At 51.4% G+C, this 23,363-nt stretch overlaps 1 protein-coding gene across 2 annotated transcripts in view; it reads left to right on the top strand.

Annotated features, from left to right (window-relative positions):
- Nucleotides 1-23,363, top strand: part of ITPK1 (inositol-tetrakisphosphate 1-kinase) — a 177,643-nt gene that overhangs the window by 65,335 nt on the left and 88,945 nt on the right. For both annotated transcript variants that reach the window (XM_081147907.1, XM_081147908.1), the window contains one exon: nt 3,451-3,475. In XM_081147907.1, the coding sequence (XP_081004033.1) occupies nt 3,451-3,475 (25 nt within the window). The remainder of the gene's footprint in view (nt 1-3,450; nt 3,476-23,363) is intronic.

Genomic DNA, 23,363 nt, shown 5'->3' with positions numbered 1-23,363 from the left:
GCCCCGGGAAGGCTGGCAGCTAGAGCCTCTACCTGTCACTTAAAAGTTATTCGCTAATTCAAAAAGTTATTTCTCTAATTTTTGAGATTATATTAGAGGCATATGGCACAAAATTCAAGATATGCATGAGAGCACAGTGAAAAGGAAGTCTCCCTCCCCCTGTCCACTCTTGCCCTTGACCAGAGGCCACCCTGCGACTGTTTTCTTGCACTTTCAGATTTGCTCTGTGTACTGGACGTTGTGCTAACGCACAGAATGCCTGCTGCGCTCGCTCGGGCTTCACGCGTCGCTTTCACACAGCAACTTCTCAGGGTAGTTAATGCCTTAGTGTGCCTGGAGCACGGCCTCATTCTTTTTAATGGCTGCCTAGTATTCCTTCGGTGTGTGTGCCCGTGGGGGAAGGGTTAGGTCACAGGCAGTGTGGCAGTTGACAGCCACAGCCTAAAACACTTCACACGTATTTGCATGTCTGTGGGGTGGGGTCTGGAATTGGGGTTTCCATGAGGAGCAATTAATCTCTTGACAGCCAGTTCTCTGGTTTCTCCCCCCTCCCCCCCTCTTTGGTGTTGCTATTCAGCTTCTGGACTTTCGGGTCAGGGCTGGATTTCAGGAGCCTGCTGCTTGGAAAATGAAGGTTGTAGGTACCTCTGTCTTGCAGGAGTTCCTCCCAACGAAGAAGGGGGCCTGAGCCTGGCATGTTTACATTGTATTTTCCTGAGTAGGTTGCGGGGCTGTGCATGGGATCCCACTGGGGAAGGGAAGGTGCTTTTCACTTGCTCCCTCCTAGTCTCCCCATCACACCATGGCCCTGGAGTACGCAGACCAGGCTTGCCCTTCTTGGGACCTCTCAGCGTGCTCATCCGAGTGATGGGCCATCAGTGCCTCTCCCTCGTTGCTGTGGGGGGCATCACTGAGGGCACCTTAGCTCCCGCACCGTTGAGGGTCTAGTGCACAGGGTAGGGCCTGGACTGAAAGGGGAGCTCAGCTCCCTCTTTTTTTGCCAGAGTTGCTATTTCACCTGTCCTTGGAGCTCTGAGCTGCGGAGGAACTGTGTCCTCTCCTGGGAGCTCTACCCACTTAAGGTTTTTAGCGTGTCTGTCCTTGGCGTTACTTTGTTTCTTTTATGTTCCGGGTTCCATCTGTTTTCAAAGTTAGAGGCCTGTTTGTTTGTAGGACTGGGGGAGGGAGAGCTGCCTGGGATGATGTCACAGATGGACAGAGTGGAAATGACCATAAATGACTGTAAGCTTCATAAGGAGAATGACAGGCACAGGATAATCTGGATGCCACGAGGATTAACTCAGAGGGAGAGACTCAGGCCCTGGCCCACACCGGGGGAAACCCTGCACCTGGCGTGGGTCACGTACACATGCCCTCTGGCTCTTCAGTCTTGTCTTTCCTATTGTGCAGTCCCAGTCTTGTCATTTGGAGCTTTCCTGGGGACTTCTCCCTCAGCTGTTTAAAATTTCTGTACAGAGCAGGGGCAAGGGTGAAGTGGTACATTGAGCCCAACCTGTCTAGTTACAGTGGTGTGCTGGGTGACAGTGGCAGTTTCCTGTCACTGATCTTCATGCTGGGCCAGGACAACCTAGGAACAAGGCAGGGCTCAGGAGTGGTGTTGGTCATGAGCTGATGACAGGGCATGGCACAGGTTCCTGGTGGTGCTGGCTGTCCCCCTGCTGGGGGCTCTGGTGGCCCTGGGCTATGCTGTTGTGTCCAGTTTGTCCCCTCATGGAATTATGGAAGCAGAAGGATATTGGCCACATTCCTTCCAGAACTGCAGAGAATCTGCATGATGGTATGGACCCTTGGATCAACCTTGTGGTTTTCAAATTGGGTTCCTCGGGGCTGGGGGTTCTGTGGAGGTGTTGCGGTCAAGGGGCAGGTGGCTGGCACATCCTGCATTGTGACCTGGTGAGCCCTCTCTGCTCAGTCTTGCTGTTTCATGCAGTGGCTTCCTTGTGAGGTTCCTCTCCTGACTGGGCTCTTGGAAGGCTCTGGGAAACACTCGTTGAATGAGCTAATCAACAAATGTAAGATTGGTAGGTGTCCCCTCAGTTGTGCTGTGTGAGGTGATGGTGCCTGCTCGCTGTTTCCCAAGGAGGACTCCCTGGGGACATTGGGCTGGCTCCTCTCTTAGACTGTGAGCCCCTCCAGGGCCCAAGCCATGACTGTTGCATTTGCTGTGCCCCCTGAGTGTCGGGCTGGGCTGGGCACAGGAACTGAGCTATGGTTTACATACCTAGGTTTATGGAGCGTCTGTATGCCATGTGGTCACCATGGCTGGGCACAGGGCACACAGAGTCACTGAATCTGCCACGGTCCCTGCTCCGAGGAAGGAATGTGGGCGAGTCAGCTCAGTTTCTGACCTCTCCTGGTCATAGCCTGAGTGTCTGTGGGAGGCCCAGTCTTTTTCTCAGGAAATTGCATGTGGGCACGGTGGTTGGCATGCCATCTACGGTCCAAATAGACCCCTGTGCCTTCTCCAGCACTCCCCCCTGAGTGACAGCCTATGAGTACTCCGGAACGGCGGGCCTGGATAGTGTACCCTGAGTTCTCAGGAGCGTTCTGGCTCTGTGTGGATGGGGTAAAGGCATGGTGGGTGAGGGCTGGCTTCCTGGGGCATTTCTGTCTGAGCTGAACCCTGAAGTCTGAGGTGGAAGTGGGGACAAAGGCTGGGAGATGTGGCCCAGCCCTGTAACCCTGTGTGCCTGGAATCCTTGCAGTGGGGTGGGGAGCTCAAGGTGAGCCAACAGAGAGCCTTGTGTGCTCTGTGGAGAACCCCCCTCCCCCCAGGCTCTGTAATGGGGTCAGGTGAGCCAGGGCACTGGTATTGGAGACCAGTGGCCATGGGATTGTGGTGGAGAGAGAGGGAGACAAGGCCCAGGCTTGGGGGATATTGGTGAGGCCGAGATGATTGAACCAGGGCCCGAGGGTGGGCAGGGTGTCGGTGGGGGCCAGAGATGGCCAGGAGTGGACAAGCAGCTGGGGAGGACTGAAGGTTTTGGGGGACTCCTGCATGAGGGAGAGTGGATGGCTGGAGTGTGATAGGCCGGGGCAAACCTAGGAGGCCAGACTAAGTGTGTCACCAGCCCTGGGCTGTGAATATGGCTTTGGGTAGGCTCTTGGGTAGCCCAGGTGGGAGCTGCATTGACAGAGGCCTGGCCCAGGGAGATGGCTGGCTGCGAGGAAAGCAAATTGGGGTCTCTGTAGGACTCTGGCAGTCCTTCTGGGGAACCGGCTCTCTCTTTCTCCTGAAGGTGGCTTCGAGGACGGGCTGGGAGCTCATAGACCTTCCCCTGGAAGGCGAGGCCATTCTGGGGAGCATAGCCCCAGAGGTGCAGCCGCCGGCTCTCCTTCCCTCCTGCCTTCCGCTGGCTGTAGAGAACATTTTGGAAGGATGCTTCCTGCCTGCAAAGTAACCTTTGTTTTCTTTGTTTTTCTCCACAGGAAGCGAGGGATAGAAGTCGTGCAGGTGAGTATAGACAGACCTCACCTTCACCCTCTTCCAGGCCAGCGGCCTTTCAGCACTCACCTGCCCTCTCTCCCTGTGTCTGGGGCTGGCCTCTTCATGTGTATCGGGTCTGGAACCTCTGTGATTCCCTCCCAGGCAGGGCATGGGTCAGGGCTGGTTTCTCAGGTTTGTGGAGTTGCTGTGGCTTTGTCCGTGGAAGGAGCTGGCTGGGGGAGAGGTGGGGCTCTTGGTGGGGGTGAGGGTGGTCAGGGTGAGGGGGGTATAGCCACCCAGCCAGATGCCCATGGTCCTGATGCCCCCACAGTTTGTCTGTGCCCGTCCTTAGACTCTGCTGAGGGAGCATGAGCCCCCCGCCCCTGTCTGGGTTGTTCAGCCCTCAGAGGGTGAACTCTCTTCTATGTCAGACCTTCTTGTGAGTGGTGTCATCTCCAAGACCACTCCTGTCCCCCAACCCCCCAAGTCAGGGTATGCACTTTCCCCCATGTCACCCATACCTGACCCTCCCTATGGGCCCCTGGCTCCTGGGTGGACTGAGTCAGTGGGGGGCTCCTGACCCCCATGTTGCCTCACCCTGGGGTGGACTTGGGTCAGGTCCTCGTTGGCTAGAGAATGAAGGAAGGAGGGAAGGAGGAGGAAGGAAGGATGGACGAAGAGAAGCTCTCCTAGAGTTTGGAGCTGGCTCTGTGGCCTTGAAATAAGAGGGGTGGAGAGGGGGTGGCTGGCGGAGAGGGGCGACCTGTCTAGCTGCCTTGGTGAGGTGCTGCTGAATTCTTCCCTCTGGCCTCCCTTTTCTGCGGCTTGTGGATTGAATTTGTCATCCAGAGGCTGAGGTTTGTTTTGTGGGAGGAGGCAATTCCTGGAAGCCTCATCTCATCAGCTCTAGCGTTTCCCTCCAGGCTCATCTTGTCTGCAAAGGTGCGCGATCTGCACTGAGGTTTTCTGTGGCCTTTAATTTCTCCAAACATCAAAAGGGAGAGTCAGAATTGAGGAATGGCCAAGAAGTTTGCCTTCAGGGCATTTCTGATTGATTGGCAGTGGGTACCAGGAGGATTCTAAATCTGTGAATGGCTGAGGGCAGGGATCGATTGATAGTGCCTGCAGGGGAGGGGGTGGGTCCTTCACTGGGCAGAGGGGATACAGTTGTAAGTTTGTCATTCTGGGCCAGGTGTTTGAGATGGTTCCTGCTCCAGGATGCTTTGGCTTGTTTTGTCTCTTAGTCCTTTCTGATGGTTACCTTGGAGTCCCTGATTCCTTTGCAGATGTGCTGTACCACCACCCAGGCCTGGACCCATAGTTGGAACTTAGTATGCAAATGACCAAGTGCTTCCTTGAGGTTAGCTCAGCTCCAGTCTCTTTGTCAGGGTCCCTGAGGAAATTTCTGTTGGGAGCTGTTTTTATTTCTTACTTTAAAAAAAAAAAAAAAAAATATATATATATATATATATAAATATAAATAAATATATATATAAATATATATATTTTGTATTGATTTCAGAGAGAGGAGGGGAGAGGGAGATAGAGAGAAACATCAAAGATGAGAGAGAGTCATTGTTTGGCTGCCTCCTGCACGTCCCCCACTGGGGATTGTGCCCACAACCTGGGCATGTGCCCTGACTGGGAATTGAGCCTGGATCTACTGAATTAAGTCGATGCTTCACCGCTGAGCCATGCTGGCCGGGACAAGGGAGTTGTTTTTAGAGGAAGTGACTTTATGTGTTCATCAACGAACACGCTGCTTAAAAGGGGAAGAAATGTGCCCTTCCCCCTATACCTGATTCCTGTTCAAGCAGATCTCGGACTGGGACACAGTGGGATGCCACCCCCACCATGGGAGGAGGGGGCTTGGAGCTTCAGGGTGTGAGGGACAACCCAGGGGTCAGCGTGTTTGATTTACATGGCTTCCCCAGGAAGGTTTAGACTAAAACCTTTAATCCACTTAGTCTGTGGCTGAAACTGGAGACTGGAACCATTGTTTGAGAATGTACCAGGCAGAAAGTTACGAAATCTTTTTTGATGTATCTGCTGTTGTTCACTTTGGTGATGCCTTGGGAAGGAAGTGGTGGTTGGGGACCAGAATGAAGCCAAAATGAATGCTCTCCATACAGGCATCTAAAAATAAAACCTACCGTGACGCCTCTCTGTTCACCTCCTCTTGGCATCCCCGAGTGTTTGGAGAACTTGAAATTTTAAGACACAGAGAAAGGCTCTTTGCAAAAATTGGAAGTGAATCCACTTAGCTGGTTTTTCAAAATCAGCCAAGCTTCTGTGCACTAGATCCTCAGGCTGGTGGCTGCTGGGGATGAGCATCTGGCCAGTCACTAGGTGTCAGTGATTGAAGAGGGGATGGTGTGCCAGCCAGTATTTCCTATGTCAGGTGCCCTGATGGGCAGGCTCCCTAGTTTTGTGCAGCCACCTGGTGATGTGGGTGGTGAGTTTCGTGTCTGTTCTAGAGATGAGGAAACTGAGGCACAGATGTGACTTCTCTTGAGGGACTCAGCTGGTAAGTCGTTAGAGTTGGGATTTGAATGCTGGTCTGTCTCCAAAGCCTTCATGGTCATGGACAGCTCCACTTACTAAATGCTTACAGGCTGTTATTACCTGGGGGTTGGCTACTGTTGTAAAAAGGATGTTGGGGTCTGTGGTCAGAAATGAAGACTGAAATGCTGGTTAGATCTGCAGTGTTTGTCCATGTCATGGGAGTAATTTCTCTACCTGCTATTAAATGGCAGTAGCGACAATGAGTGTTTTACATTTATTGGGTACTTTGGGGTGCCAGGCATTGATGGCATTTACTTAAAAGAAGCATGTGTGTGTAGGCTCTCCAAGGTGGCAGTGGGAGTGCATTTAAGAAATCATTTTTGGCCCGGCCGGGCGTGGCTCAGCGCTTGAGCATCACCTAGGATCCAGGTGATGGGGGCTCAATTCCTGGTCAGGGCACATGCCCGGGTTGCGGGCTAGGCAGCCGATCAATGACTCTCTCATCTTTGTTGTTTCTATCTCTCTCTCTCTCTCCCCCTCCTTTCCTCTCTCTGAAATCAATAAAAGATACATATATATATTTAAAGAAATCAATTTTGCAGCTCCTCAGTCTCCTTGTGCTCATTCCCACAGCTGACCTTCTGGGGAAGGAACTTGAACTGTCCTTCCCAGATGCCCCTTTCACATTGGCCCCCCTGCCATCTCCACAGAGGCAGAGCACCAAGTGGTGGGGGGAGTAAGATGCCTGGGTTCACCGGTTCTGGCAGTGTGACCTCAGGCCTGTTGTCTAACTGCTCTCTGCACCTCAGTCTGCCCATCTGTAAAACGGGAATAATAATGGGACCTGTCCCCTAGGATCGTTGTTAGGACTAGTGGAATTAATTCGGGTAAAGCAGCAGTACGGGTGTTTGGCCCACGGGAAGCAGGCTTTCTAGAGGAGAACCTTGCCCTCTCATTATCAGGTGTGAATCTGGTTTGTGACAAGGGGATAAACCCTTTGGGTGTCACATAGCTTGTTGTGATCCTGCGGCAAGGGAGGAACTTCCAGTTCTTTGCTTGCAGTGAAACTGAAAGAGGACTTGATTGAGTTGTCAGCTGATAGAACATTAACAATGACTTTTGATAATAAATTACTGTAATTCTTGGCATGTAATTCTGAAGGAAGTCAGAATATGCTGTGGTAAATGTCTTTCCATTTCATCTTATTTATTTGAATGAGTGGTCTCAGCACTTAGAGCTATAAGAATTGAAAAATGGAGCTAGGATTGATAATAAACAGTCTTTTTCTAGCAATAGATATATCCGTCTGTGGATGCAGGAAGCAGTTAAAAAATTTCCATTCATTTCTTCTGAAATGTATTTCAGACAAGGTTTATTTTTTTGTACGTATTACTTATATAAATTTGTAATATATTTCTGTTGTATTAATTATATACTATTAGCAATTGTGATAATAAGTCTGTCCTGAAGAAAATTTTGACATTTAGAGCTTTATGGTCACATGAAATTAAAAAACTTAAAATTTATATACTTTTTTTTTGCCTAGTAAGAGCCTTCAAACATAAAACACACTGAGTGGAAACGTCTCTGAGGGGTGCGGGTTGGAAACTGGAGGAGGCAAAGGGAACGTCGCCAGATTTCCAGGTGTTTAAGAGGCTGGTTCTGTAATTTTAAGATGGATGGTGGTTGCTCTCAAATCGCTATGATATTTAGATTCCACTGGATCCATTTAAAAGAGAAACAGTAACAGTTTTATTTTGAAATGTTAATATTTACAATATCTTGGAAATTACATCCTTTACAAGTATTTAAACTTATGATGAGAAATTTTAGACGTCAACTTGAAAATGTGCAAATAGAAACATGCTTTTAAACAGTTATTTTGGGGGGTTGGTTTGAAGGCCACTACTTTCCCACATCGCCCTGTTTACTTCTCAAAATCAGGCCCAGAGGCAGGTACTGCTGGGCTTTCAGGACATTATGCAGAGGCTCCACCGGGGCTGGGTCACTCCGACTCTGGGGCCTGGGTGTCTACTGGGAACCAGACAGGCCTTGGCAACGGGCTTGTCTGCAGGCTGCTGGCCTCCCTAACCTGGGTCTGTTAGGCCAAGTGATGCTTGAAAACTAGCATAACTGGCTGTTCTCTGCTCACACAGTGTGAGGAGCCCCAGGTGAGACTGAGGCTGGGAGGGCCAGGAGCAGGGGAAGTCCTGCTCTGTGCTAGTGCTGGGGCTCAGGCAAGAGCACAGGAGAGTGGAGGAAGTTCTGTGGGACAAGATGTCCCTCACCCCCATGTCCTGAGGGGCTGCCTGTCGGGACAGTGATGGTTGCAGGTACCTGTCTTTAAGGTGATGGTCTGCAGGTACTCTGCCTCGGTTTCCTCCTCTGTACTATTGTAATGAGGATGCTGGCTACACCGGTCCCCCTGACTGCGTATTTCAGGTGTTAACAGTTGGCCTCTCTCAGCCTTTGGGGCGAGGGCCCCTCTTGGCTGCAGGTGTGGATTGAGCAGGCTGGGCTCTCCTTGCAGTGACATTCAGCAGTCTTTCCTGGGTGCCTGCTGTATACCTACTGCCTGCCCACCCCGCCTCCTGCCCCAGCATGCTCTTTCCCCAGGTGTTTTCAAAGTGCAGGGAGAGGAAATGACTCTTAGCATGTGAGGGGTTGGTGTTTTATTTTAAAATGCAAATGAGCAAGCTGTAAGTGTGAGAAGTACTGTCACTGATTATAGATTTGCTGTCCTTCCAAACTCCCTGAGAATTCAGACATCGTGAAACCCGTCTTTGGAGCAGCCTCTGTTTCTGTGGCGGGCGAGGAAGCCTGTTTCCCCAGCGTGCCAGAGCATGCAGGCGGACAGTGGGCCCTGCTCCCGGTCTCTCCAGGTTGTTGCTTGCTTGAGATGTTGGGGTTCTTTGTCGCTGTGTTTGCCCCCTTTCTGCACAAACTATTCAGGAAAGGGAGTTGGGTGGTGGGTGATCAGACAGGAGAGGAAACACCAAGAAAGAGGAGACAGAGTCTGGGAGCAGGTCATGGGCCCAGGGCTGATGGACTGGGTGCTGAGCATCTGGAGCTGGAGATGCAGTGATGACTGCCCTGGCTCGTGGGCACGCCCGGAGGGCTGGGAGGGCTTGCCTGTGTGGAGGTAGGGGCCTGCGAGGACGTGGGGGCCAGCATTTAAAGGGGAGAGTGGGCCCTAGCTGGTTTGGCTCAGTGGTTAGAGTGTCAGCCTGTGGATTGAAGGGTCCTGGGTTTGATTCCGGCCAAGGGCATTTACCTCTGTTGCAGGCTCGATCCCTGGTTGGGGTGTGTGCAGGAGGCAACCAATCGATGTCTCTCTCTCTCACATCAATGTTTCTCTCTCCTCTCCCCCCCCTTCCCCTCCCACTTTCACTCTTTCTAAAAAGCAATGGAAAAAATATCCTCAGGTGAAGATTAAAAAAAAGAGATAAAGGGGAGATCGGGCAGAGGGAGGGGAAGGCCTAATAGTGAAATTAATGCCCCTCTGTTGGGAATAAACTGGGCGCAGGTGTGGGTGGGGAAGCAAATGTCATTTGAATGTCATTTCAGGCAGGGAGTGCCATGTGAACAAGGACCCAGCGGCTGGGCAGGGGAGTCTGTTGACCTGGAGTGGTTTGGAGGCTCTGGGGCCTTGGCCATGAGGGAGTTGGCAAGCGACCAGGCCAGAGTGGGTGGCAGGGGTCGGACCATGAGAGGGCCCAGGGAACTGTTCATGGGGCCCTGGGTCGGGGGGCATTGAGGGGCTTCTGTAGGGTAGAGTGCCTGCTCCAGTGCCTGGGTGGATGTGGGGGTGAGGGAGGGTGAGGGGTTGGTTCCCAGATTCAGGGTGCAGGAGGAGGAGCGGAGGGAAGAGAAAGCTGGCTTGGGGGAGGTGTGTTGAGTGCAGGCAGGGTAACTTCAGTAGCTGCCTTCATCATTTAGAGCCAGAGGGAGGGATTGTAGATGCTAAATTCTCCATTAAGCTTTAAAAAATGAATTTGTTATTTAGGTAATATTTTCACATGGTTCAAACATTGTTTTATAAGATATGCAGTTAAAGGTGTCAAGTGAATAATCCCCAGCTGGGTTCCCTCTGCCACCCACACTCTCTCCAGGGTGCCCTCACTGGATTTTATTTCCAGGTAATTGAAGTCCAGGTGGAGTTGGGCACCTGTGAACATGTCTTCCTTCCATCTGCTCCCTCTGCCAGGTGCTCTGGAGCCCCGGGGGTAAGGGGCTTTGGGAATATTAGTTGCTTTGGTGTTTATTGGGGGCCTGGCATCCTTGCCGCCAAAAGAGTCCATGGTAACCATTCAGCCACCTTCACTCCCTGAAGGCCACCCAAGTGTGACTCTGATCCTGACCCCTGCCAACAGACCCAGCACCTCCAGGGAGGGTGACCACAGGATGGGGAAGTTGGCTCTGCACAAACTTTCCCACGTGATTGTTTTGGGCCATTATTGAGATATTGATTGTTCTTGGCTGTGCTTGTCTTCCCCATCGATACCAGAGGTCTGGGCTTGAGTTTCCGATAGTCTGGCCTCTGACTGTATATGATCTCACTTTCCTCATCTTTAAAATGAGGTGACAATCACCACGCAGGACCTAAGACACCTGCCTAACAGAAGCTTGAGGAACGAGTTTACTTTCATCATCCTTTGTTATGAACAGTGGCTAATGGTACAAAGAGTACAGCTACCCCCTTCCCCCATAGTACCACTTGGGTTTCTATTGTGGATTTTAGCTAGCTTCTTTTTAAAAAAATATATTTTATTTTATTGTTTAAAATTTGAAATGCAGTTGTTTTTTTTTTTAAAACACTGAAAATTATTTGCATTCTCAGTCATTTACTTAGGATATATATTTAACAAGTAGAGTTAGAGAAATTTATGTGTAAGCATGGCTATCATAGTATTTTTTTAAAAAATACGTGTTTTTTTTTATTTTACAGAGAGAGGAAAGAAGAGGGAGAGAGAAACATCAATGAGAGAGAAACATCTATGGGTTGTCTCCTGCATGCCCCCTACTTGGGGTTGAGCCTGCAACCCGGGCATGTGCCCTGACCGGGAATCTAACTGGCGACTGCTTGGTGCATGGGGTGATGCACTTAGCCACACCGGCTGGGCAGTTTTTAAAAATAATAATACATGGGGCAGGAGGAGTTATATAAATTAGGGTCTGCTCATTCAAATATTTACAGTAGCCATTAAAAGAGAGCATATTTTGGAGAACAAACATGGAACATGCCCACGAGATGATGTTAAGTGCTGCCGACGTCTCCTGAATGATTTCCGCTCTCTCAGTTGTATTTTTATGCTTGAGTTTTGTAGGCTATTAGACACTGGCCCTGGCATCTGTGCATGCCTTAGAGGGCTGTGCTTCTCAATTCTCCATGTTCTTTCCTCACCTTTGACTCACTGAGTCAACTTGAGCAAGTCCTTGAAACAAAAAAGCTCTCCTGCCAGGGAAACTGGATGCTCGAGCTCCCAGGCGTGTTCTGGTTCCACACGAGTTGGGACCCACCCCCCTGATTTCAGCAGCCTCATTGCAGTGTAGCAAGTAAACACTTCATGTAAAAGTCAAGAGATGGAAGGAGGAACGCGGGCAAATAGGATGGGAGGGGAGGGCCAGAGCAAACGGAATGAGCCAGAAGTGAAGATTCTGCTGTGAAAGTGGCCGCCTCTTGGAGATTATGCTGGGGTGTAGTCCAGGGTGGTCTGCCAGTGTTGGTATTGCCACTGCCCTCACCTGGGTGCTGGTTAGAGTGCCAGCCCACAGCCACTGGGTCTAGATGCCCAATGAAGCCTGGTGAACATTAGAATAGCAGAGGCTCCAGTGCAGACAGTGGGTGCTCATTTGAGTCGGGGGCCACCTCCTGGGGCCCGCTCAGGTCCAGGGACTGAGACTCTGAGCGAGATGGTGAATTGACATGAAGGCCCTGGACCATGTTCCGGCCCCAGTTGGGTGCATAGCTGGCGCCGTGGGAAGCAGAATTGGGACAGGCGGTGCCCTCAGCTCAGCATCGTAGACCAGGAAGCCTCTGAATCTTTCAGTTGGCAAAGAAGTTGTCCCCTCCCTCTCCAGCCCCTCCCCATTCTCTTGTTTCTATATGGGCTGTTAGACCCGGGCAAAGGTCACCTGGCCTGACACCTTCCCTGCTTCCCCAGTGGGGCTGCCTGTTGACTGTCCTCCTGGGCCAGAGCTTTCCTATGTCTGAGGAGTGCAGGACCTGGCCCCACTACGTGCTCTGTGTTTGCTGGGTGAGCGAACTGAGCTCTGAGCTGTTCCATGTGGGGCATGCAGGGCGAGGCAGGCCCTGAAGGTCTGTGTTTGTCCAAGAGCTCTTGGTTCTCTTTTCCTCATTAACTATTATGTGCTGGTTGTTGAAATCTTGGGAAGTAAAAGACAGGCCTGAAAATGAAAACCCGGAGATAATCATTACAACAATCATTTGGGTATGTTTTTCTCAATTCTTTTCTTATATCTTTACCTAAAACAGGCTATTTGTTATACATTGTGTGAATCCAAGTTGGGCTATTCTGTGTCCATAGTTTTGCAACCTGTGTTTGGGGGGTGGGTGGTCATTTGCTCGTGCTGTTTAATCACCTCTGAAGTGACCGTCACAGCAGTGGGTCACTTTCCACTGTGCATGTGTCTCAGTGTCTGGACTGGCACCTCAAGTTTGGGGAAGTTCTGGTTTATAGATGAGGAAACTGAGTCAGAGAGAACTCAACTTAGTTCCTCAGCTAGCTGCAGGAGGTGGAGCTACTGCTGATTTTGCATCGTTTCTGAAACCAGTGTCTCCTGGCAGTTCCTGTGCTTGGGGTGTCTTGCTATGTCTCGTACACTGGGCCCATCTGCTGCCAGAGTGCCCTTTCTCAAACGACCCCCATCTTGTCACAGCATGGCTGCAGCGCAGGGTTCAGGGTGAAGACCTAGTTTTTGGAGGAGTCCATGATGCCCTTGACAGTTGGTTCCTGCTCTGGAGAACCTAGCCTGGGCTATACCCTCAGGTGTACCCTCAGAGTACCTTGTGTAGAGCCCCAGCCTGCCCCTCCACACAGCTTGTCCTGGCAGCCATTACACCCCTCTTTCTGTCCCATCAGGATACTCAGTGACCTGTATGATCAAGCTTGTGGCCACTCAAAGCCAGGACCCCGCTGCCCCAGAGAGCCCCTCCCTTGTCTGGGCCCCCACATGCCCTTAGAGGCACAGAAGCTGCCAGTTCATGGTGTAGTTCCGTAGTGTGGGGGCTTCCCCCCCTTCCCCTAAGCTCCTTGGGGCCATGGACCATGTCTCGTTCTGGGGGGCTGTGTGCACCTTGTAGGCATTCTGGCTTATAGATGTATCTTAGCAAGAAGTCTTTGGGAATCAGTGGAAAATAATGAAATATTACAGAAATATATGAATTGGAAAAGTTCCCCATCATTTCATTCTGCAGAAGTAACCGCTAACTTCATTTTTTTCCTGTGCCTATACAACACTCCCCCTGCCACCTGTCCTCTAACACCTATTTAAAAAACCTCTTAAGGCTTTTGAAATGAAGACGTGAACGCTTAATGTGACAGTTCTGACTGGTGGTGCCTTTAAACATAGGAAATAGAATAATAGCATTTGAATATTGTGGAAGGTTCTAACCCGCTCTTGGTGGTGTGAAGGCTGGGTGGGGATGGGCAGACGTCTCAGCGTTTTTTTCCGGCAGCAGATTGATAAATCATGTAGCACTGTTTTGAAAGGTCAGAAATTATACATGAACTGGAGTTTTCCTTATTGTTATGAAGTGCTAGTTTATTAGATAATTGGCCATTTTAACTATTCTCAGAAGAGATAAATGAGTTGCTTTCGTTAACTTTTTAGTCTAGGTGTGTTCCTGGCTTTTAGTGATCTGTATGCTTTTTTTTTAACTCTCTTTCCCCAAAGGAAAGGTTAGTCAAATAGAAGTACATCAAGGCGGAGTAACGGAGGAGGGTGTAAAATTCCCTGACAGGCCTGCTGCGGTGAGGGAACGCCAGGGTCCTTCTGAGCCTCCTGGTAGCCAGTGTGCGTGGGGAAATGAGATTCGCTGCTGCAGAGAAGCACCCTAAGTCCTCAGGAGGGGGAGTAAAAACATGGAGAGGATCGAACCTTCATCCTGAAAATGTTGAAGACCTGGTCAGTGTCACAAATAGGAAATTTTTGTCTTGACCTGGATGAAAAGAAGAATTGAAAGAAGCAGAAGTATGGCGGCCATGAGTCTCTCACAAGGACATTGCACTTTGCAGGGGCCTCTCCTGGACCCTAGCTCCCAGCCCCTTCTGCCTGGCCAGCTCCCTTTCTCCAACACCCTGTGGACACACCTGTGGCTTTACTATGGCGCCATCAGGATTTGCTTTCAGCTGCCAGTGGCTGCTTGGAAATAGCTATGGTCTGTCTGTATCAAAGAAGCTGGATGCAGGTGGCCTAGGGGGCTCCATCAAGTTGTACAGAACCCTTTTCTCCATGCTTGTGCCATACCATCCTCCACGCTGGCTTCTAGACTCAAGGTCACCTCCTTGCTGAAGATGGCTGCTGAGGCTCCAGCCATCACGCTTACATTCTATGAGGAGGAAGGTGTCATGCAGTACAGCGTCTGTTCTCATTAGGTGACTTCCCCAGGAGTCCCATGTTACGCTACTGCCTGCATCGCCTTGGTCAGAACCGTGCAAGCTGGCAAGGGCGGTCTTTTGCTGGACACACGGTCACCTCGTGAACTTGGGGTTCTGTTACTAAAGAGGGTGAAGAACGGGTGTTGGGTGCAGCCGGCCGTGTCCAGCACACTCAGGCCCTGCGCTTGGACTTGGACAGGTTACATGAGTCTAAATGGAGTGTTGTGTAGTGAGTGACTGGGTAGGTAGGGAGCCAGAATGAAAGGATCTCTCTTGTCTGATTGGTTGCCACAAGTAACAAGAAAGTCAGGAAGCCAGAACTGTCTGCAGTACAGATTTCATCTGTATGGTTTGCTCAGAGCATGGCTGACAGAGCTGCTTGTCCTGCTGTGGTGCAGTGAGGTTCCAGCTCGGGTGTCCTCGGGTGTCCCCTCCTGAACTTGGCACCCCGAGGCTCTCTCCTGGCCGCAGTGCCCCCTGGGATTGGAGCAGTTTGCCCTGGCTGGGTGCGTTTGAGGCCACAGGCCGATTTTCTCCCTTCTCCTTTTTGGGTTTCCCTGGGCCCAGCCAGGATTGGGTGAAGATGTCACCTCTGACCCCTGACCCTGGCCACAGAGGGCTCCCCGCTCCCCCCGCATCCGGTGCTAGCTCACCACTGGCTGAGATTTCATGGCTTGTCCAAAGGTTGGGAACCCGGAGCTGTAACTTGGCTCCGTCTTTCTCCCCCTCCAGCCACCCTCATGCCGAGAACCCCCCAGGAACCCGTGTGACCCCGCTTTTCTCCTGAGTTCTCTGATATCCTGTACAAGTGGCAGGCAGGGGCAGCCCTTCCAGGGACCAGCAGCTCAGCTTCCACACAGGCCTGCTTTCCAGCACGACCGTCTGGCTGAGTATGTCTTTTTGAACTTTCTGTAATGGCCTCAGAGCATACCCTATAAGGAGATCCCGGCCGCACTGTGTCCGGGAACTTGGCGAAGGAGCAGGGCTCAGTCATCACTTCTACAGAAGCCACTTGGGAGGCGCTTAGTGGTCCAATGGGAAGGGGGGCTTTGGTCAGGTGTCCTGGGGGAACGTTTAGGGCTCCCGGGTTCTCAAGATTACTGTCTGGGTAGTAATCACCTAGGAAGGTTGCATCAGAGCTCTGAAATGCCATGTGACAGCTCCAAATGCTTTGGTGTCTTCAGACTGGTCTTCTGTGAACCAGCCCAGGGGACTCCTATTTGTGCCTTGCCTGCACCCCCACTTGTCAGGTGAGAGCACTGAGGTTCAGACAGGGGTTCTTTGCCCTGTGCCACCCAATGAGCGAGCTGCAGAGCTGGGGTTCGAGTCCAGGGTGTGCAGTGGCGAAGCCAGTGCCTTCTCTGCTCAGGAGGCTGCCTCCCTGGACTGAGTCTGGTGAGTCGGCCCCTTTGTAGCTGTGCAGCCTTGGGCAAGTGGCAGAACCTTTCTGAGGCTCATCTACCAGAAAGGGACGGGATTGATGAGTAAGATGAGGTGAGAACAGGTGAGAAGGCCTCTCTGGGGGCAGATTGTGGGGTGGTAAGGCCCCCTGAGCAGCTCACTGGTTTTCTTGCTCCTGAGATCACTCAAGGGATCTTATAAAGTTCACCCCTTTGTCTATTTTTTTTTTTAATCCTCACCTGAGGATACTTTTTCCATTGCTTTTCAGAGAAAGTGGAAGGGAGAGACAGAGAAAGAGAAACATTGATGGGAAAGAGACACATTGAGTGGTTGCCTCCCTCATGTGCCCCGACCAGGGCCGAGGATTGAGACTGTAGCTGAGGTGCATGCTCTTGGCTGGAATTGAACTGGGACCCTTCAGTCCGCAGGCCAACGCTCTAACCACTGAGCAACCAGCTAGGGCCTCTTTGTCTAATTTGGCAGAAATTTTGCCTCTGAGCCTCTCCCATCCCTGGTGGGTGGGGCCCCTGGGTCCCTGCGCAGGAGGGGTGGGTTTCCTGGCATGGAGCAGCCCTTGGCTCACTCCCTTTTCCCCGCCCGGGCAATATTTTCGCTTGGCCCTGCCAAGTGGGTATAAGTTATTTGCAGTGTTTTGACAGGGTCATCAAAGCCTGGATGGGAAAGGATACCTTTGGGACTGAGCTAATGGCCTATAGGCTCGGGCCAGGGGAGCCTGGCACAGGAGAGAGAGGGGACATACCCAGTGGTGGGTAGGGACACTTTTACTGAACTTTATAAAGGGAGGCCCGGCCCTCCCCTAAGCCCAGGGCTTGGTAAGATTGTGTGCTGACTGAGTATCCGGGGTGACTGTTTCAGGCTATCACTTTATTAGAAACATGGGTGTCCAGACCAGCTCTGGGCTTCTGCCTCCTGACTGAGGTCTGAGTGCCCTCATTTGTCTGATGGGGACAATGACCCCTGATGTGGAGAAGATGGAAAAATCCCTGAGGTGTGACTTGGCCAGGCCTCAGACTTGACCGTGAGCTAATCTGTTGCCAGCACAGCCCAGGAACCCTCCAGCTGGGCCATAATGGACCCGTTCGCTGCCGCAAATAGCATGGAGCTGCCAAGGGGCCAGGGCAGTTGGCCAGAGCTCACCTTGGGCCTGTGTGATTCTCTGACCCTCCTGAAGGGTTTTGGAAATATCTTCCCAGGAGGTCCAGAAGAGCCTCCTGTGTAGCTGGCGGGAGCCTAGTGTGTTTACCCGCAGCCCAGAGATAATCAGCCCGCACACTTCACCAGTGTCCTTTGAGTGTTTCTCTGTGTGTAGAGACAACATGTATTTATAGATTTTTAAACAAAGTTGTTACCCTTTTGTATTCTGTTCCCCACAAACACACTTAGCATATCTCCAGCATTTCCCCTCTTGTTAAATGTTCTACTTTGGCTTGTTTTCTTAATGGTGCATAATATTCCCTCCATAGCCAAAGTCGACGAATTCTCTTGGAGGATGTTGGTGACGGTTCTGGCTTGTCGCTATTATAAATAGTGTTGTGATGAATATCTGGCTCTGCTCTCTTTGGGGCAAGCCTGTTGTTATTTCTTTGAGCTATGTAAATAATAAAGCATATATGTTATTTTTGCAGTTGATAAAAGTAATACGTGCTGTTTGGGGAAAACACCCCGAACATTATAGGGAATTATGGAAAGGGACCATCGCTTTGGAGTTTTTCCTTCTGGGCTTAGAATGCATCCAGGTATGTAAGCGGCATCTGTTTCTCCCTCTGGGGCGCCCCTCCCCTCCTTTCTTTCTGACTCAGGCCCCAGACCCGCCCCCACTCTCAGTGCCGGGCAGCAACCCTGACTCTGGGCTTTTTGCCCTGGTGTTCCTGACCCAGGGAAAGGGATGGGGAGTGTGGACTGGTTGGTCCCCAGGTGCACTCAGCCCTGCGCCTTCCTAGGCCCCCCCCCCCCCCCCCCCGGGCCTTAGGCTGCTTCCTGGGCTAGTGGAAGCACAGTGGTCCTGCAGGAGTCCCCTCTGTGGAGGCCCCTCCTGCTCTCAGGTGCTTTGCTCCCCTTTGGGGTGTCTGAGCCAAGGGGAAATTCAGAATATGAGACACCTGGAGGGCTGGGGAGCTTCCACCCCCCCATCTCCCTCAGAGGCAGCAAGCATCACGTAGTGGCCAAGCGACCAACCTTATCCATGCGAGAGTGTTGGTGGCCGTTTACCAGCTGGATGAGTTATTTGCCCTCTGGGCTACAGCCTCTTCACCTGGAAAAAGGGTTGTTGTGGCACCGACCTCTAAGGTCAAGAAGACCAGTAAGCCCGGCTGGGTGTGGCTCAGCAGTTGAGCATTGACCTAGGATCCAGGAGATTGAGGTTTGATTCCTGGTCAGGGCACGTGCCTGGGGTTGCCGGCTTGATCCCCAGTGGGGGACGCGCAGGAGACAGCCGATCAATGATGACCCTATCATCATTGATGCTTCTGTCTCTCTCTCCCCCTCTCCCTCCCTCTCTTTGAAATCAATAAAGACTTTTTTTTTTTTTTTAAAAAGAAGACGACCAGTGAGATACAGCATCAAGGCACTTACTAAGCCTGTCACAGAGTCTGTTCAGCAACCTGTAGCTGGTGAATCTCTCCCATCTGTTTGTAGACTATTAGTATATTGCTCAACTGGGAACTTGGGTCATGGAGCCTACAAGCTGGAGAGAATGGCCAGGTGGGCACCTGTAGGTGTTCCCAAGTTGTGGGACACTTGTAGGAGAAGAGGGCATTAAGTCAAGGCTGCTAGCACTGGAGGCCCCAGGCATCTGGGCCCTGCTTCCGTTCCTTCTCTGTAAAATGGGCTGATGGCCCTGCTGGGATATCTGGGGTTCCTTCTCACTTTCCCCTCCTGCGAATCTCTGACTTCAGAAGCAGAGGTGGGAAACCATCCAGTGTTCTCTCCATCACTGTCTTGTTATTTCTTTGCCTTTCATCATGAAGACAGTCTGGTGAAGTTGCCACACTCTTATTGATGACTCAGGGATCTGAGCCCTCCTGTCCCCTTGGGTGGCGAGTGTGTGTGTGCATGAGAATTTGTTGATCCTTTTGAAGGAAGCCCCTTTGATGTTCTTTAAATAGAGCAGATTTCTAAAGAATTCAGCCAGCTGCACATGTCATATTTCACTCGGGTACAATTTTTGTGTGTTTAGTAAATGCACCGGTGGCTGCCTGTGTGTGCAGAGTGGTGCCTGATGTTTTTGTAGTTGGACCGACCTGGGTTTGCGTCCTGTCTCTCACCTTGACCAGCCGTGTGACCTTGGGCAAGTCCCTGTGCTTCAGCCTAACTATAAGGCTTGTTGTCATGCGGTATCAATCATACCTGCTCCACCATCTCCCAAGCAGCACCAGGTGGGAGGACCAGGCGGGTGAACACAGGTGCAGGTGCCTTATAAACTGTAAAGTGCCTGGCGAGGTGAGCAGATGTGCACATGTGCACTCCCCAACAGCACCCAGCTTTGGAGGCTCGGGAAGCATTCCTGGCAATTACTGATTTGTAGTCTTGCGGCATCATGCTGAAAAAATGCTCGCATGCGGTTTATTTAACTTTAAGTGGGGCAAATTCTGAAATGGGTTTGTTTATTGTCCAAGTTGAAATTTTAATTTCTCATAAATTCCCCACAAATTGCTATAGTACATTTGTATTTATTGAATCTGTCAGGGTTGTTTATGGCACTAAGGCCTGGGCTCCCGTGTTTGTGGGCTGTTGCCATGGCGATGCAGAGGTCTGAGGCTCTGGAGGAGAGGCCCTTCTCCGAGGTGCTATAGAAGGTTCTGGAACAGGCTGGTGGTGTGAAGTAGAGCTGTGTCTGCTGCACCGAAGTCTGGCCTTGGTGAGCTGTTTAAGACTGAATTCCATTCCAGCTTTACCACACCCCAGTTGGTCCCTCTTCCCTCAGGGATGCATTGCTCCATTCTGCTCCCATAGTCCTTTGCTGCTCCTAGTGTGGTCTGGGGCCGAGCAGCACCTGCACCTGGGGACACCTGTGGGACATGCACATACTCCCCCATACCTGCTGGGCTACACTCTGCAGTTCAAAACGATGGCAGGTGCCTTCTCACCTGTGCCCACCACACTGCCATCAGATGACCTCTGTGGGACACCCCTAAGGCTCCAGCACCCTCAGGACAGAGCCCAGAGTCCTTGGCTTGGTGACGCTTTGCCCCTGCCACCATCCTAACCCACGATCTTTCTCATTCCATCTCCCTCATTCCCCTCTGCTTTGCCATCACCCCACAACCCTGCCTCATCTGGCCTGCTCTCCTGCTTTGCACATGCCAGACTCAGCTTACTCTACCCACCCCAGCCTTCTCTCTCTGGGGAACTATAGTCATCTCAGAGGAGGCAGCTCCTGAGACACCTCCTCCTCGAAGCCTTCTTTGCTTTCTCTGGCTGGGTGAGGTCCAGCTTCACCAGAGCTCCCCTGTGGCCCAAAGGCCTCACCTTCCTCATCCCCATGGGGCTGCTTTACCCACCACCCTGGCTCTCTCCACTGACTGTGAGCTCACTGGGTGCTTTGACTGCCCTTCCTTCTCTTGGGGCCTTGGCCTGCCACCAGTGCTCCGGAATGCCACTTCAGTCAGCTAGTCTTCACAGGACCAAGACTTGAGACTGGACTCTCCCCAGGAGCCTGGACACTCCATCCCATGGAAGGGACACTGTTTGGTAGGCATGGAAGGAATTGTAAGGGGCTCTCAATCTCCAGTTGAGACCCAGTTGGCAGCTGGGCTAGGGGCTGGTTGAGGATGGGGCCTCAGGCTTTGGGAAGGCACCTGTGGAGGAAGGGACCGGAGGGGACAGCTGAGAGGTATCCTGAGCTGCTGTGTGCAGGTGAGAATGCAGAAGTTCACTTAGCTTGCAGTTCATTGAGTATCTCTTGTGGGAATTCTGCCCTCAGGGAGTGTCTACATCTGTAAGGGTGAGAGACAGAAAACAGGTAAAGATATGAAATGAGACAGATGGTGGAGAGGGACAGGGAGAAAAATAAAGCAGGGCGAAGGGTAGAGATCGATGGGACTGGGGTTTTGGAACATCTCTTGGTTAAAGTTGATCATATGCCACCCTTTAACCCCCAATTCTACCCCTGGGTATATACCCAAGAGAAAGTAGTGCTCATGTCCATGGAAAGACAGGCATCGAACATTCAAAGCAGCAGTATTCCCAAAACCATCAGAGTGGAAACCGGCCAGATGTCCATCAGCTGTAGACTGGATGCATAAGTTCTGTTATATTTGCGTCATGGAATCCTGGACAGCATTGAGAATGAATCAGATCCAGAAGAGCACGCAATGTACAGTCCCATTTACGGGAAGTTCTTGAATAGGCAAAACTCCTCTGGGGACAGAAGGCGGACTGTGGTGGCCTTTGGGGAGAGGGTACTGGGTGGGGACATGGCGGAGCCTGCTGGGGTCCTGCAGAGTTCTCAGTCTTGCTCTTGGATGTCTGTTTTTGAATATCCATCAAGTTGCTCACTTACAATGCGTGCTTTTTCTCTTACTGTATGTTACACCCCAAGGCTTATAAAACAAAGGCAAGAAAAGCCATGGGAGGCAAGGGTGTGCTGTTTCCGGTAATATGTAACCTTTGGGTTCTGTCTAGAACTTTGGAGCTCAAGCTTAGCAGTGCCTGTCCCCTCCTGCGGCTCCCCTCTGGGGTGAGGCTCCCCTTGCCATGGGTGATCTAGGCTCCATGGAGAGGCCATCCTGGGGGCGTCCTTCCTGTCCCTCACGGGACTGGAGCCTCCCTGTAACCAGAGGTGTGCAAGTTCTGCACTCCCAGCCCCTGACCTGGAACAGGCACTCAGTGAACAGTTATGGAGTGAAGGCTGCTCTATCCAGCAGTTCCAGCCTGTCTGTGGGAACGTGGGCATAGAGGTACATGGTTCCCTCTTGTGTTCTGGTCTCTGACTCTGGCCTCCAGCCCAGAGAGGTGGTGCTGGCAGGAGATGCGAGCATCCATGGTCTGTGTTTTTCACACAGCAGGCGTGGGCTCCAGGCTGCACCAGTCAGTTTATTTTGTGTTTACCCTGTGCCAGGCCTGGTATCCCATTCAAGACTCTTAGTACCCTGTGTTTACAGATGGGGAAACTGAGGTGAAAGCAGGTACACATAGTTACTTGCTCAAGTTCACCTGCTTCAAAGGGGACTACAGTTGACTCTAAGTGGAGTGACTCTCAGACCAGCACCTGATGCCCTGACTCACCAGCAGGGAGGTGTGGAGGCTGGTGTGGGGAAGGAAGATGTTAAAAGCAGGGTTGGAATGAATGAATTGTTGGATGGACTACAAGGAAGTGCTTTTAAAGAAAGCCCTTCCTACCCCACTTCCTTCCCCAGCTCATCTCTTCCCTCCTTCCAGCATCTTCTCTGATTGTGCCAGACCTGTGTGATCTTACCAGCTGACTGAGCCTGGCCGTCTTGCTCGCCTGCCTCCTGAGCCATCTGCTGGGCTCCACAGACCACCTGAGTTACAGTCACCTGGGAGCTCTTTTTTTTTTCTTTAACAGACTGTATTATTTACAGTGGTTTTAGGTTCACAGCAAAATTAAGCTGAAGGTGCAGAGTTCCCATATACACTCCCTGCCCCCACATGGGGCATGGCCTCCCCCACTATCAACTTCCCCCACCAAGTGGCCAATGAACTTCCACTGACACATCAGCATCACCTGGAGTCCATAGTTGACACAGGTTCACTCTTGGCGTTGTCCATTCTGTGGGTTTTGACAAACAATGTGTTCATCATTTTGCTATCACATTAGTGTTGTATCCCAGCACCAAACGCCTTAAGGTGTTATGTAGTTTCATTGCCCTATAAGTCCTTTTTGCTCCTTGTACTCTTTTTAATGTACGTAAAACAACCCATGGGCAGCATTAATCAAATCAAGATCTTGGAGGGTGTGGAGGGAGGGCTCCTGAGGGTTGGTTTATGTTGAGTTCCCCAGGTGATTCTGATGTGCAGCCAGGGTGAGGCTCATTGGATTAAAACCTTGATTCTCAAACTTGAGTGTGACCAGAATCCCCAGGAGGACATCTTCATCCAGCTGGAGTCTGAACCATTAGGTCTTAGGGGGTTGAGAATATTCATCACTTGACAAGTTTCCTGGTAATATTGATGCTGCTGGTCTGAGGACCCCTGTCCTAGGACTGCTGGTTTTAAACAGTGGCGGTGAAATGTGTTGGGGCCAGATGCACCCCACTCAGAAAGCCATCAAAACTGTTTCCAAGCTTTTTTGGGTGTCTGGGGGACTGTGTCTGCTGGCTCCTTTCCTAGTTGACACTGCTTGCTCTCCGACGGGGGGACTGGACCTGGGTATGGGAGATACAGTGAGTTTCCTCTGTTCCTAAGCC

The sequence above is a fragment of the Miniopterus schreibersii genome, assembly GCF_964146895.1.
Source record: "Miniopterus schreibersii genome assembly, chromosome: 1".
NCBI lineage: Eukaryota > Metazoa > Chordata > Mammalia > Chiroptera > Miniopteridae > Miniopterus > Miniopterus schreibersii.
This window is presented reverse-complemented; position numbering and strand designations above follow the sequence as displayed.